Raw genomic sequence first — 16746 nt, 5'->3', positions numbered from 1 at the left:
CCTTGGCTCCAGAGACTCATCCCCCCTCTCTGCCCCGTCCTGGCAGGGAGTTGCAGAGGGCCGGGACGTCTCCCCTCAGCCTCCTCTTCTCCAGACTGAACCCTCCAGTTTCTTTTACATCCCCTGCCCCAGATCAGGAGCAAAATCATGAGTTTCTTACTGTCTTTATCACAGCAGCTGCACTACACAGCCGAGTCCTCACAGCAGCGAAGCATTAGCCCTTCCTCCACACAGCACTCAAGCCTTCAAGTGAGAGGGCTCTAGAAATACATTGAATTGCATTGAGAACACTCTGGAAATGAGCTGAAATGACTGCCAGTCTGAACTGGTGTCCTCCACACGAAACTAATAACCTGAACGGTTGTTCTGAAGTCACTGCTGAAGCCAAACCAGATCCCAGCCAAGCTGTGGCAGAATAACTGACAGCTGATACAGATCCTCAGACTCTCAGATGTGATTCTGAGAGCTGGAGAAAGCCACAGCACTCCCCTCGGAATTAAAGAGCTGCATGGCATTTAGGAAGAGCTGGAAATGAGGCTGAAGCCCTGCATGCGTGGTATTTACGTGCCACATCACCACTTCTGTTTTCAAATGTTGTGTTTTCCAATATAAACTGGGTTTTGAGATATTATCTAATGGACTTTTACTGCCCTGAACTGGCACCGAGTCTTGTGTAGCTGAATCCAAATGAAAATGAAATAAAACCTTTCCAAACCTTAGGCAAGTACACGGAAAAAATGATACGAAGAGTAGCAGCAATATTTATCTATTGTTCTTACTTTGGTCTCCTGAAGATGTGTCCATACTGGGAGCAGGCCAGGCCTACAGTTGGTGTATATACAATTGGCATTAAGCGCTCAATATCATCTTGTAACACCCTGTAGAATAATTTTTCATTTCTCTCTTGGATTCCCATTATGTAAATATACCTGAAATTAAGCAAAAGAAAAAAAAACAAAAAACAAAAAACAACCACTTATTGTTTCACATTTATGCTTATTTAAAACACCGTGAAAAATGTCAAAGCAAGCCCCAATAATTCTCCATGTAATAATTCTCCATGGAATTCCTGCTTCCACCTGAGTCGGGCTTTGAGCAACAAACAAAAGCTGGAAAAGAGAGAGCAGCAGTACTAAAAAGCTGAAATAAAAATACTGACACACCACGCATGCTAACAAGTTCATGTGCAAATGTGCATTGGGATAAAAGATAACCCATGGATTGATTACAGGATGCAGCTGGGAGTCTCATTACTGTTTAAAAAAAAAAAAAAATTATCAGTGAAAGAATTTTTCATCCCTCGAAAGTAAGATATTGACAGTGAGGTCTTGTTAATCCTAACGTTTAACACAGCTGTAAACCAAATTAACTCCTAACAGAAAGTTCATTTATGGACTTAACCTAGGTGTGTAAATTAAACCTGCATTTTTGCAAATTTACCTACAATCTGCCATGTATCAATTGGTATTCAGTCTTGCTGACCCAACAACATCAAGACAATGAATTAGTGGCTCATCTTAGGCTATACCAACCAGGCATTTTGCCAATACGGATGACATGACTGTTGCAGATCAGCAAGTGCCATGATGTGGATTTAAAAGTCATCTTTCCGTTTTCATGAGAACAAAAGGGTTTTGATGTGGTCCAGTAAGCTTCAAACCATTCCGGCGTTCCTCTTGCCTTTAGAGACAGCGTATTTTTACATGCAGATATACACAGGCTTAGAGGAAAACTGTAACAGGATGCTAAAAACATGCCTGTCTAAACAAAAAAAAAAAAAAATCAAACCCTTCACATTTCTTTTAGCAAACCAGCGGGCTAAACAACAACAAAAAAATGATCTAAAAAAAATTACACATTATGAGACTCAAAATTCTCACCCTGTAATTCCTTTCTAGCAGGAACTACTGTATATGATAAACACGGTTTTTCATACCTAATCATCAAACCCTCAATTTACCTTCATTCTAGCATGGGCTACCTGCCCCCTCCTCTCCCCTCAAGAGTTCTCTCCTCTGACAACCTGCCACTTAAATCTTACAGAATATTACAGAAACGCGTGTTACATATCGCAGCAAGGTTTGAAAAAAAAAAAGGCTCCCCAACCTCATTCAGCCACATGATGAATGGACAATTGATGAAAGCAGTTTTCTGGGCAAAAATAAAAATAACCAACAACTGAAAAACCCAGTGGAGGCACAGAAACATTGTTTGTTTATCCCCGTGCAATATTTTATAGCAATTTCCAGTTACTTGCGTGACACAACAAGGCCAGAGGAGCGCTTACTTTTCCAAGGGGTCAGTCATTTTTGCCAAATTCTTATGGAAACGTAAGGCTTGAATGTCCTGTGTCTCTATTTTAGGAGGTAGAAGTCCTTGCAACCCAAGCATCTGTCGTTCATGTAATGTAAATGCCATACCCTGAAAAGAAGAGAGGTGAGAAATAATTAGTTCTTCCTCGAGCATTTCTGGTTACAATCTATTTGCCATTCTGACTACCCGCTGCATCCTTTTCTCACGGCACGTGTCACAGCGGGCAGGGTTTGGATACATTTGCCTCTGCTGGGGTTTTCCTCATCCTTTGTGGGTCTCCCTTTTGTCCACTGCTTCTCCCCATCTCCGAGTCCTCACGCCTTTTGCCACCTTTCATTTTTCTCTGTGAATCTGGAGAACAACTAAAAGATCCCACACACAGACGGGCTAAGGTTTAAAACTGAACTAACAGCTGTTTCTTGAATTGTTTCACAGGAACATAAAGTGGACCGAGAACATGTGTGTCACCCAGTCTGGGCCCTACAATCACAGAGAGTAACATTTAGTCCTCGGAGTTTTGTATTAATCGCTCCGTTTGCTGCTTTTCTCTGCAAGTTTTCAGTAATCCAACCAGATGCCAAAGTTACTGAACCACCCGAACGTTTCTGTTGAGATCACAATTCAACCCAAATCCTTCATTTTTTTACTTAGGGCTAGAACTAACCTATTCATCTCCAACCGTAGTTGTCTCCTACTAAAAAGCTTCACTTGTAACAAATTAAAGTTTCAGAAGAGTTAAACTGCAAAAATAGTCCACCACGTCCATTCTTCTCTGTTTCAAGGTGGATGAAGAGTTTTAGTTATTGTCATTTAAATACTAATCTGAATTATTTAACAATATCATTCAATAAAACTGCCTTTTCACTTATTACACAGAACAACCTACTGTGAGCAACTTAACTCAAAGTTTGCTACTTCCAAACCAGCACTGATAAACTTTCCTTATTTCAGTTTATCCAACGGGGTCAGTTCAGTGAACGATCAAATCAATATTTGGGAATGCAGGAGGTGAAAAGGCAGGAAAGCCTTTGTCGGGCCAAGGCTGTGCATCAAATTTGTAAGCAAAAACAGAATTGGAAAGGGAAAGGTCTATTAGCTGTAACGTTCTGAAAGAGATGGAAACAAGAAACCCGAGTTCTGCTCACAAACAACATTTCCTTTGTTTACTAAAGCAGCTAGATTAAAAAACAAGAGCATATTTTCTCAGATTTCCTCACGCTGGAAGCCGATTCTTACTGCCAAGTGAAAAAAACAAAAAGGTTTAAAAACTCGTATAAGGTTTGTTTTATCCCTTGTAATTACACTCCAAATTCCTCCTGCAATCGGAAAAAACCACAAGAAAAAATTTAATATTTTCCCACACTTGAATGGTTACAACGAATGTAACTATCCCTTAGGAAAAACCATCATTAAAATAATTAATATTTTTTGCATAATATTTCTCTTTGCTTATTTAAATCACAGTTGTTTCGACTACACTGATTTGAGCAGTTCTGGTTTTCTGTACTAATTCTAGAATATGTTCTCAAGCAATAAAATATTTCAAGAGTTAGCAAGAAAAAAATGAACAAAACCAAAAACCTGCCGTTTTGCAAAAAATACTCGCAGATATTTTCTTGAAAAAAAAAAAAAAGTGTTTAACCCTAAACTAGATCAATGCTTTGGATTTCTGACAACTTTCCATATAGTAGATTTGACCTTAAATACTGAACTCAATTTATCCTTTTCCTACTATCTGCGAGTCATCCACAAAGCATTGTTTTCTTTCCTCATGTAACTGTTATTCTCAAGTGTTCTTCCAATCTGGTCTGTAGATAAATTTCAGATGACGGTTTGTCCTTTAATTTTTTTACTCTTGTTGCTGGTCTTTTGCTGGGTGTAACAGTCACTTTAGCCACGTGATAATTTTTTCTGAAAACTGATTTGAAGAATCCAAACTTTCCCCTGAGAACAACAACCAGCCAGAAGCACTGGCATGAGAAAAAAGCACCAGGAACACACATTGAATCCTTTTTTTTTCCTTTTTTTTTTTTTTTTTTTTTCCCCCCTATATTGCAAAGGATCTACTTTAGTTTCACTCCTTCATATTTCATGAGAAATACTGAAAAATTCTCTAGGAATGTAAATGCATCTTCGGCTATCCTCCCTTTCTCCTTAACGACCTTCTAATTTGTCATCATCGGCAGTTTATAACTTTTTAAACCAACCTATTTCCCAAGACAAACTGTACTTGTAGTGCAAGTGATTTAAGATACAAAGCTGAGTACAGCTGGTAAGCATCTGTCATATTTTGACTGTTACTTTAGGCACTACAAAATCAAAAATATGCCGAAAGATTTATGATATTAAGAATTAAAAAAAAAAAAATAAAATTAGTCTCTTTTCAGACGATATATAAACCCTGGCCAGTAAAACCACTGAAGTCACTAGTTTAAGGCATGTCAAAGGCCAGAATCCCTTCAGTGAGGGGTTCCATACTGGCTACACTGACATTTTACACTGAACTGGCTGAAATATCTCACTAGCAAAACCTACGTCCTCCCCATCAGCAACTCTCAAGTCCCTTAAAATCTTTAAAAAAAAAAAATCTACCTAATTTCTAATTTCCACTATGAGCATGACAATGGGACATGGCTTTGCCTTAATTTCCCTGTACAGCAAACCCAGGGACCTTAAACTACCCGGATCCTTAATCATATCAAATGAGCCCTGAAGTTAGTACCAAGCAGAACAGCCACCCATTTTTATTCAGTTTATTCAGGTTTTTTCCAGTCTGTAGGCAACCTGGTTTTTCAGTGTATCTGGAATTACGGTAACATTAAAACACAGTGAATTCTTTAAGTGGTACTAAGTACTTCCAGCTGTTTATTTACGTGAAAATTAGATTTTAAACGCATTAAAAAAACGCTTTAATTTTTGCCCAGGCCTAACTCAGGAACCCAAATGCCATCAGCCTCCATACAGAAATTTAATCCTCGTGCCAACTAGGACAGAACAAGTTTAGTCCAGAGCAGCACTATAAAAAACCCAGAGCCCTTCCCAACACTTGCTATTCCCATTCAGTATCTTGGTCCATGACCATCAGCTTGCCTCCTGGTTTGGAATCTGCAAAACAGATTTTTTTTTTCTTAAACTAGTGTGCCTAGGAGCTGCAGTGTTACAGATTTCCTAACCTTGTCCCTCCTTTTCTAAACCCCAGTACGGTTTGCCAGAACCAGCCATCAGGCCCCAGTGAACTGGGGATGCTCTCAGCAATTTACAGCAGCAGGACTGATGGTCTCAAAGGCACTTAAGACCCCAGCACCTACTTAAGGGGCAAATTCCCTCTGGTTTCCACTGGGATTAAATGTCTAAATACTGTAATGATCCCAAAAAGGGATCACTTTTTGGTTTCCTTTGACCCACAGGGCTAGGTGCCTTTTCTCCGAGCGTTACTCACTGACTTACACTTAGATTAGTTTCCTTAATCCTCCTTACAGCTCAGAAAATAAAAGGTGTCCTTTCTAAAATAAAGCAGGGAACACATCTAGGAGAAAACCCAGCACACTTCAAAGACCACAGACAAACTAATTAATACTCACGGACAAATTTCTTGCAACAAAACCAACATAGTGCCATGGGGGTTAAAAAAAAATAATTAAAAAAAAAAAAAGGCTAGTAAAATGAAGCATTGACAGTTTTTTAGTCAAGACAAGCTCACTGTGCCTTTAATCCACAAACGATCCGGGACGGGGATCTCACTTCAGCCCTAACAACTGGGCTCTACTACACAAAGCAAGTGGTGCTATAAATACCAGCATATAAAAATTCTAGTTGCCAACTTTGGATGAAGGTGAACAGGAGAGCTGAATCCTGCAAGTGTGACTTTTATAGCACCGCTGAGTAAGTAATACTGAGAGGTTTCTAAGCAGAGAAGGACTAGTGGTGATAATTTTTACCCCTCTTGCAAAGTTTTGCAGGTATATATGTATCGGAGGGGATACTTTTACCTGATACTCTCAAGCATTCTGAAAACCTGTAGAGTTTTCAACAAATAACCCATTCATAGCCCCTGGAAAAGATGTAAATGCAAAATATATCCAAACACGCCACTGGTTTGGAAAATGAGTTAGCCTACTTCACAGATTTAATCAAATGGTTTTCGTGTAACTTCTAGTCCTTAACATATTCAGCAGTACACAGGAGGCTTTGAAGTAGCATCATAAACAGTTTTTAAAGATTTTACATTGGATTGTGGGCTGCTGCTTCTCTCAACTCTGCTTCCTTTTGCTAAATCACAAAGTTCACTGTTGCACAACGTCTCCCCTGCAAATTAAAAAAGTTCACTCATACGAATCAAAGGTGTATCTGCTATCTCAACCATAGATTCAAAGTTTCTCTGTGTTCATGAGAACAGTGTAGAATATGGAAATCTCCTTTCATTTTTTTTCTTCATTTTTTTTCAACTCTATTTGATATCTTTATTCTTCCCAAACCAGCACAGGATATACACTGGAGGGCATGGCTGATTGAGCGCAGCCATCTGCTGAGCTGTGAAAGGATCCAGACCTTCCCCTGGTTATCCAGCCTTTGAAGACCTCAGTCCCTCTGCAGGCAAAGCTGCCACGAGCTCTTGTACCACCTCTGTTCTCTGTGAAACCAGATGTAAATCACTTTGGTTGCTGAACCAGACCTTAGCTAACCTGCAGTAGCTCTCATTTACTAACAATTCAGCTTCAATTAAAAGAAGAAAATGGGAAAAAGTCAGGATCAGAAAGCCTTTATACACCAGTGAGGAAGTCATCCAGCCCTCTCTAGGGTTTGTTTCCAACCACCAACGGGTATGGTACATCACAAATCATGAGCATGATGACTGAGATGGTTCATCTACACCCTATAGCATCACTGAACGCCTCAGAGACATTTTATCAGCCTGCTGTTTTTCTAACTGAGCAGACGCCATTGCTTTTGTTCCCCTTTAATGGCATTAGCTGTGCAATAAAAAAAAAAAAAAAAAAGAGAAACCAGTTTCAAAACCAAGACAGCTTCCTTCCTTTCTCCACCCACCATCCCCGCAGTGCACCAGCCCTGAGCAGAATAACTGATCTAAGTTAAATGAGGTGCAATGCTACCTACCACCTTTGGCACTTATAGCGCCTTTTCAGCCAGATGATAAAAGCTGGTTACAGATTAAACAGCTCCATCTCTCCACGTTGAATTCCCCTGAAAATCATGCTGATCTCAAGGAAGCTGAGAAAAGCTGCAGAAGCTACAGAGGCACGGCCATGCAACCTCCATCCAACAACCCTGCCACCTCCAAACCAGTTGGGCAGGAGATTAAACTTTTGGGCTGAGGAGGGTGTGTGTGCACAAAGAAACCAGCAGTTTCTATCAGTTTCCTGCCTTCTAGGATCTTTCTTCACGACTGATCAGAAAGTGCTGGTAGTATTTCAAGTGCCGAGCAACATGACAATTACCGTTTGCAGTACGGCTCCACATCCTGTTTATCCTGGTTTCCCCAGGAAGGCATTGGGTATTCTACACCCTGGCTGCTCAACCCAACTGACAAGAGTCTAAAAAAAAAAATATTAAAATGAAATTAAATGTGTCAAAGACCAGGTGAGAAAGGGCGGGGGAAGAGGAAAGGCAGAACCTGCTTTTAGATCTTAAAGTTCATACAGTCTTTCTTCACATTCTCTTGTCCTATCCTATTTATTCTGATCAACTAGCTTTAATTTTCTAGCTTTGATTTTAGGTTGGCTCTTTGTTTGATTGGTTTTTATTCTGTATTGGAAACACAGAGTTTGGATATTTGCCGGGAGTCAGTGAGGTCACCTACATCTTTGTTACGAAAACTGATTCTTTAAACAAAGGTAACATCAGAGTATCTGAAGTATTCAGTATGGCATAGGTGAAAATAAATTGGGCTGAAAAAGTTGGGAATTAATACAGATGAAACTGCGATTAGTGGTCTTGCTAAACAGAAATTCTGAAAACATATGGAAGACAGACACTGGGCCAGTTCCTCAGGAATCAGTCTGGGATTAAACTGCCACTTGTGACACCATCAGTGAATTTTTTTTTTTTTTTTTTTTAATTTTTAATGTATTCCCACGCACACATGCCCAGGCATATACATACGTACAAATACGTGTGTGTTTAATGCAACGTCCTAAAGATATCTGCCGAAGCTACAAATTTGAGAGGCACTGTCAATACAGGAGAATGATATTAAAAAATGAAAGAACCAAACAATATTGAGGAACAGAGTAATAGAAAAAGGAACCAACTGTACAAAATACGCTTAGAGAGTAACAAGAATTGATGGCACAAGGTAGAAAAATCACCAACTAAACTACAGAAAGTGTCACAAATTATTCGGAGTCACAAATTTGCTGCAAGCACACAAAAAGCCAACATAGGAATAATGTTACAGGTCACATATTTCCAGTGAAGATAAAAGCCTGCTGATACCACTCTACGCCAAGGTCAGGGATCATCTCATGCATCATCTATTCTGTGCTGGAAGAAGAAATCCTGCCCCTTGAGTGAGAATCCAAAGCATTACCACCATATAAATAACAATTTAATTGCCAGTAATAAACAAATGAGACTGCCCTAACAGCGTTCTAAGCACCCAACAAGCTTAAAATGCTGCCTTGGCACAACAGGGATCTCCAACAGAATAAAAGGTCCTGAAACCAATCAACTGTAATTCGAATCCCTGTCACAGAGCAGAAATCAAACATCACGGAAGATCGTAAATACACACGGATGCCAGCAATGGAGTTACAGTATGTTCTGCAATTGTTTTGGCTGCAACAGCAAGGGCATTACTGATATAGCTCATGACCTTTTCTGAGCCACCCTTCAGACAAAAAAAACCCAAACCAGTTGATATAGGTGTAGCATGCACCTGCAAAAGGCAGGTAAGGATGGGAAATGGGAAAGAAAATTTTAAAAATCTACACATGATAAGAGAAAAACCTGCTCCAGTGGCAAAGAACAAGAACAGATTAATCTGCACGAGGGGAGGGGATGGCTTTCTGTTAGTGCTGCTGCCATCTTGCAGTTATTTTAGGGCCAACGTTTCTTAAAGGAGATCAAATATTCTGGAGACTTGATAGAGACTGTAAAAACTAAACATAAACAACTAAACCACGAGTCATGGAATGATGATCTCAACAAGCTGCCAGTGAGAGATAAAGCCCTTTATCTGTGCCTGTATGTATATGATATATACGCACGAGGCACTGTGGGCAAGAAAAACACAAAGGGTAAAGTACTTTGCATATTTAGTCAATCATTTATTTCTCTGCTGCATTTCCAAAAGACATTTCTGTACAGATACAGTATCCAATATCAAGCAGAAGCACTTCACTAGCTTACAGATCCATTCATACAGGTGTCAGCCTTAACACCAAACAGAGCCAAACAAATGTGGAAAGGTTGTTTTCCCCTCTCACAAGTATCATTTCTTGGAGATACTCAAAAATAAATTAAAAAAAAAAAACAACAAACAAAACACAGCAGCTATTAATAAGCAGTTCTCTGCTATTCCCTCCTCAAAAAAAAAAAAAAAATCATAAAAAATACTGCATTATACTCAGTCCACCAGAGAAGTCCAGGCTTAAAAAAAAAAAAAAAAAAAAAGTTAGAAAGATATTACCACTAGAAAAACAGTAAGAAATGACCTATTGTTTTTGTTTCTGCATACTGTTGCATAATCAGCACTTGGAAAAGCTTACAGGGCTTGAAATAATTACTACTGGCATGTCAAAGTGTTTATAGCTCAGGAAAGTCTCGAGATAATCTGACCCTGACAAATCACACCAATCCACTCTTTTCTCCTTCCCCGACACAGCAATCCCAAGTTTACTTTTGCAGTCAGCCAGTAACTTCGACACTTCTCTCTCCGTACGCAACCTGCGTTCATGCAGTATCAAGGCATCTCGTGCGCAACTATACTGTACAAGAAACAGTAAAAAACGTGGCTGCAGGTCTGTATTGTGTCATCTTCTTTCTTTTCAGGCCACTTAGGAGTCACACTTGCCAAAAGACACACTGGAGCAATTCTCCCTGTAGTTACAGGGAGAACACAAGGAGATGCAGCTTGCAGTTCCTACCCTGACAGCCTCCCCAGATATTCGGAGCCCACTGGCCAACTTGTGACAAGAAGAGAGGGTCAAAGAAAATCAGAAAGAAAAAAAGAAAAAAGGTTTTGCCACGCAGAGGGAAGAACCAGCCTAGTCCTGCTGAGAGAAAGGCTTGGGGTTATGCATCGGGCTTCTCTCTAGGGGAGAGGAGGAGTCAGGGTCATGGGCAGAAAAGGAAGGGAAGGAAATTTAAAGTGAAGGGGAAATATAAGGCAGTACAGAAGGGGGAGAAAAATGATAGAATAGGGAAGAGGAGAAAAGCCATTAATGGGGAAGAGACATTAAAAACACAGGATAAAACTATTCAAATCCAGCTTCCATAGCTCCATTGCTCATGAAATACCCTGTCAGAGGCAGCTAGATCTGTCACCTTTCCTGGCTACTTTCAACATCTCGGATCAGCCAACAACAGCCCTTATCTAATTTCTCACTCGTTTTAGTTTACACATTGTTTTGATATTCCTAAAGGCTGCTACTGCTGTACGAAAAAAAAAAAAGAGATTGGGGATGGGGAGGTGGAGAACAGGAAAAAAAAAAAAAAAAAGGAAAATTTTTCTGGAGGGGTAAAAAAAAAAAAAGCTACTTTCTTGAGAGAAATTCCTCCCACTAAACATAACATCTCTACCTCCCAGCTCGCTCTATTCAAGGCTTATTTTTAGATGCTCTCTGTCCGAATCGCCACAGGGATGTTTCTTACTGATATGGCTCGGTCCCAATTCAGTCCTGCAGGAAAAAGCCAGGACTAGGACAGAGAAGCTAACACTTACCAGCAAGACTGAACTCAGCATTAACATTTGCAAACTATGAAATACGAGTTGTTACCTTCTAAAGCTTTACTTCAGTTCAACCAGCCGCAAAACTAAACCAATAGTCAGAAAGAATGAGTGATTCTTCGTCTGGCAAAAGGAGGCAGCAATACTGATTGTGTAAACCACAGCAAAGCAGGGGAAGAGCAGGCTGACAGAAGCAGAATCACAAAATCCCAGAATCAGGGAGGTTGGAAAAGCCCTTGAAGCTCCTCCAGCCCAACCATGACCCTCCCCCTGACCATTCCCAACTCCCCCAGATCCCTCAGCGCTGGCTCAGCCCGACTCTTCAACCCCTCCAGGGATCCCGGGGACTCCCCCCTGCCCTGGGCAGCCCATTCCAACGCCCAACAGCCCCTTCTGCACAGAAATCCTTCCTCAGAGCCAGCCTGACCCTGCCCTGGGCAGCTTGAGGCCATTCCCTCGGGGCCTGGCGCTGGGGCCTTGGCTCCAGAGACTCATCCCCCCTCTCTGCCCCCTCCTGGCAGGGAGTTGCCGAGGGCCAGGAGGTCTCCCCTCAGCCTCCTCTTCTCCAGACTGAACCCCCCCAGTTCCCCCAGCCGCTCCCCAGCAGACCTGTGCTCCAGACCCTGCCCCAGCTCCGTTGCCCTTCTCTGGCCACGCTCGAGTCATTCAATGGCCTTTTTGGGGTGAGGGGCCCAAAACTGAACCCACTCATCGAGGGGCGGCCTCACCAGTGCCGAGCCCAGGGCTCAGATCCCTTCCCTGTCCCTGCTGGCCACGCCAGTGCTGACACCAGCCAGGATGCCGTTGCCCTCCTTGGCCCCCTGGGCACACTCTGGCTCATTCTCACCCCCCAGTCCCTCTCTGACCGGCAGCTCTCCAGCCACTCCTCCCCAGGCCTGGAGCCCCCCTGGGGGTTGTTGTGGCCCAAGGGCAGCCCCCGGCATTTGCCCTCAGTGAAACTCCCCCAGTTGGGCTCAGCCCATGGCTCCAGCCTGCCCAGGTCTCTCTGCAGAGCCTCCCCACCCTCGAGCAGACCAACACTCCCACCCAAGTGGGTGTCACCCACACGGTGTCAGAAGGTGGTGTTGGAGTCCTTATACCATAGATGTCCGTGTCATAAACTTGAAATGATCACTGACACCTCCATCAGTTGCACCCTTGCTTGGCTGTGGCCCAGTACACCTCCTGGAGGTGGTTTAACCCTGGAACAAGGTCCACTGGACGATTACCAGATGAAGATAAGATATTTGATGATCACACACACTACCAACCTTGTTTGTTCGGGGGTTTAACATCAGTGGCTTGCCTTTTTCTTTCGTATGTGCCCCACGACATGCCATGGCACAGGGAGTGGCAGCTACTCGTAGTCGGGAGAACATTTTTTATTTTCTTTTTATATCGCACCTGGGAAGAAGAAAAGAAAATCATTAATTCAGACGCAGAGGCAGAAGAACTAATGTTCACATTTGTAGGCCATCTGTTGTAAAAGAAATACGTACATGCTAGATAAGACTCTGTGCTCAAACACGGTGATAACAACCCAAAATTGCCTTGTGGCTGCCAGGAGGGATAAAAAGAAGGAAGGCTTTACAACGAGAGTGCATGAACGAGTGGAGAGAACACACAGGGATCCTAACGTGAGCTAGCACTATGCTGCGGGTTGCAGCCAGCCAGCATTCACTAGGTGTTGTCCTTATAACTGCACCATAAACTCAGAGCAGAATTGCCATTAGCAAATATTAACCTTCCGCGGTGACCCATGCGACTGGCACCAGCGCAAACACCAGGGAGGACAGAATGGCTTGGGCTAGTGCGGCAAAACTATTTAAGCTGAGTTTTTCCAGTGGCTTTCTGACAATGAAATCTTGTGGCCTGGACAACCGAAAGGAAAGAAACTCTGTCTGTTAGAGTACTAAAACTAGATTAGAACGAAATGTAGAATTCAAATGGTCAAAATTTCACCGAACTCTGGATTCCATGCTTAGATTTTTTTGAATTCCAATCCTAAAAAGAAGTTATTTTCAGAGAGAAGATATCCTTTTCAATAAAGGATATATTTCCCTAACAAAATAAAAAATTTGTTAGCAGCACTCACGAGCTTAGTTCTTAATTTCGCCGGGTGACAACCCCTCTCAAACTCATTTTATTCAACGAATAATGGCAAGCTCTTTGGAGGCAGAAATTATCATTTATTACATGCTTGTACAACGCAGTACCACCAGGGAATATGAACTGGACTCATCTCTAAACGTCATTTCACCAACACAGAGAGCCTTTACACAGGAGCACGGCCTGCAGGAAGAGAGATTAAGATGGCAGACATGGCTCGCACGCAGTATCGTGCAGAATCCTGACATGGGAGAGGGAAAAATAGATCCCTTTAGCCTACACAGTGAGTGGAGGAAGGCAGAGATCCAGGATCGGCGGGGCAGGGAAGTCCTTTCCCTCTCCGTTGCAACTGGTGTGGGTGGGGGATCCCTACAGCCCGTGCTCCATCCTTCCCTGGCCCAGCAGCGCGTTCACATCCCAGACACACACAAGGACAGTAAAGCAGGTATGAGCCATTTTCAAGGAATGAAATGATGCATGGTTTGCATTTTTAATTTCTTCCAGATGGAAGCCAAAATTAGATTAAGGAACAAAACTTCATTATCTTAAATATAGCCTGAATACTTTAGAAGACCTTTCTGTAATCAAATTTACACATAATCAGCTTTTAAGATGGCAGACCGATCTTACAAGTTGCAATCCCGGGATTTGCTTCAAAATCTTTCCAAAAGAACGTCCAAACATTTAATATTTTGCAGCGTCAGTTTCTCTTCTATAAAGCCTAGAGGAAAGCAGCGCTGACATTCAGCGGGATCCCTTTCCCTCATCCTTTGTTTGTTTGTTTAGGCCTTGCAATTGGGAAAAGTTCCACTCAAAACCCATGTGTTTAGTTGTTTCGTGGTAAAGAACATAAATTTATTGTGTGGAGACAGGAGGAATGGAAGCCTTGCCAGCACTACAAACAAATGTTGCTTTTAACATGATAATTCCTCCCTAAACCAGCTCGCGGTGGACTAAACACAGCTGGTCTGCCAGAACTCAGGGCAGCTGAAAATCAGGAATAGATAAGTGAAATTACATTTGTGCTGCAGCATAACCAGCCCTTCGGAATGACAAATTCAGTCTTAACTGTTATGAATTCTGATTGCTCATCTGCCATGGTTACACGACCGCAAGGCCATCTCCTCCTGCACGTGAGGCTAAAAACCCATCTGTCATTACAGTGTCGTAGCAAACCTTGGCCTGCACCCCTCAGGCTGGTGTCAGGGTGGCTTCAGTCTGTCATGACCAAATACCTTTAAGACAGAATTAAAAAGTAGGCCAAACACCGCGCCTTATTTTAGTCTAATTCAACTGAAATTACTTTGTTGCAATTAAGGAGCGGTTAAGAACCAGACAAGATTGTGGCCCAGATTTCTCCTAACTTGATCAATTAATTCTCTAATCCACGAGAAAGACTTTTCAGGGTGTGATTCAAATTTTACAAATCTTACTTTCTTCTCTCCCCTGAGATGCTATACAGACACATAAAATGATTCTCTTGGTGGAGGGACCTCAGATGCATACAGCACATGGGAGGAATCAGGCTTCGTTTTCCACTCAGTCCCTCTGTTTAGATCCAAGAGATATCCCAGTATATTTATATCCAGCATAAACCTGACTGGTTACTTAGTCCTGAGCTCTCCTGCCCCTGCTCTTTTAATTGTTTCCTGTTTCACAGAATCCCAGAACCACCTCGGTTGGAAAAGCCCTTGAAGCTCCTCCAGCCCAACCATGAACCTCACCCTGACCGTTCCCAACTCCCCCAGATCCCTCAGCGCTGGCTCAGCCCGACTCTTCAACCCCTCCAGGGATCCCGGGGACTCCCCCTGCCCTGGGCAGCCCATTCCAACGCCCAACAGCCCCTTCTGCACAGAAATCCTTCCTCAGAGCCAGACTAAACCTGTGCTCCAGACCCTGCCCCAGCCCCGTTGCCCTTCTCTGCCCACGCTCGAGTCACTCAATGGCCTTTTTGGGGTGAGGGGCCCAACACTGAACCCCCTCAGCGAGGGGCGGCCTCCCCAGTGCCGAGCCCAGGGCTCAGATCCCTTCCCTGGCCCTGCTGGCCACGCCAGTGCTGACACAAGCCAGGAGACCACTGGCTTTCTTGGCCATCTGTTTCGTCTCCCATCTTCCATGTCTCTAACTCTTTTTGGCACAGACTTTTAAACCTTTTTTTAGCAAGAATCTGCCTGCAGAAGTCACCATAACTTACCCTGAAGCCACAAGGCAGGCATCCTTCCCCATCCTCTCTCCATGCTCCTGTGGGAGGGCCAAGGGCTCTGCGCTTTGCCCTCGTGGCTGTAGCAAACCTGCCCTCTCCTCCCAGCTCTGCTGGGCATCAACCTGGCAAGAATCAGTCACCTACCTGCCCAGGTCCTTCTGCTTTCTAAATCTTAATTCCTCCTCACAAATATGTAGACAATCCAGTAAACCTTATGATTAAAAATCAAGGCTAGGTCTATACATGCCACTAGTAGTTGAATTCTTTTTAAAACCCCCAGCCAAGGTGGAGGCAGCACTGGGGTAGCCATAAAACCAGCTCACAGCAGGAATTTGGGATTACACTTAACAGCTTCTCAGATGACGGATACCCACCAGACAATAAAAATATTTCAGCTGCAGCACGGTCCAACCGACAGCAAATAAGCTGCTACTTCTCTTCTGGTGTCATGGGAAAGGAAGAAGGGACACGAAGCCTCGTGCCTGGTGGCTTGTATTTACCAGCCCTGTTTCTGGGGAAGTACTTGGGGCAGGCAGCAAGGACAGGTCACAGAATCACAAAATCCTTCAGGTTGGAAAAGCCCCTCAGGATCAGCGAGTCCAACCCTCAGCCCGACTCTACAAAGTTCTCCCCTACCCCACATCCCCCACAGCTCATCCCAACGGCCCTGAAACCCCCCCAGGGATGGGGACTCCCCCCTCCCTGGGCAGCCTGTTCCACTCTCGGACCACTCTTTCTGCGAAATATTTTTCCTAATGTCCAGTCTGAACCTGCCCTGTCGCAATTTAAAAAGGTCTGGAAGAAAGGTCCCCAAACCAATACCTGGTTACAAGGAAATGATAGGGCTGGGTCATGCTGCTTTGTGGGAAGGTTTTTCAGTGGTTTACGATGGGTTTTGTGGAAGAGAAGTCAGGCTTGTGCTGGTGGTACTTTAACCGTAAGAAAAAGGAGCAATGATTTTGAGAGTAGAAGCTGATAGAGAAGGGGGAAGGGTGTCGACTGAGGGAAGGATGGGGATGTGAGAACATACACAGCCGCGCCGAGGTCGTGCGATGTCCTGCGAGGAGGAATTCAGAAGAAAGCAAAGGAATTGAAAGAGGAATAAAATTCTTGCTAAAACATTTGTCAGCATAACCAGAACAAGGATTTCTTTTCTTCTTCCAGTACCTAACAATGGTTAAGGTCTAAAGACTGCAGTTGCACCACTAGACTT

The 16746-nt window shown here is 43.1% G+C and overlaps 1 protein-coding gene across 1 annotated transcript in view; it reads right to left on the bottom strand.

Moving 5' to 3' along the window:
* Positions 1–12621, bottom strand: part of LOC113490682 (NAD-dependent malic enzyme, mitochondrial-like) — a 16364-nt gene extending 3743 nt beyond the window's left edge. The window contains exons 1-3 of the mRNA XM_026867244.1: positions 12493–12621; positions 2288–2421; positions 780–929 (exon numbers count right to left, since the gene is read on the bottom strand). Coding sequence (XP_026723045.1) covers positions 780–929; positions 2288–2421; positions 12493–12600 — 392 coding nt within the window. The 5' untranslated portion in view covers positions 12601–12621. The remainder of the gene's footprint in view (positions 1–779; positions 930–2287; positions 2422–12492) is intronic.
* Positions 12622–16746: the final 4125 nt, after the last annotated feature.

The sequence above is a fragment of the Athene cunicularia genome, unplaced genomic scaffold (genome assembly GCF_003259725.1).
Source record: "Athene cunicularia isolate RWA unplaced genomic scaffold, athCun1 SCF_20, whole genome shotgun sequence".
Classification (NCBI taxonomy): Eukaryota; Metazoa; Chordata; class Aves; order Strigiformes; family Strigidae; genus Athene; species Athene cunicularia.
This window is presented reverse-complemented; position numbering and strand designations above follow the sequence as displayed.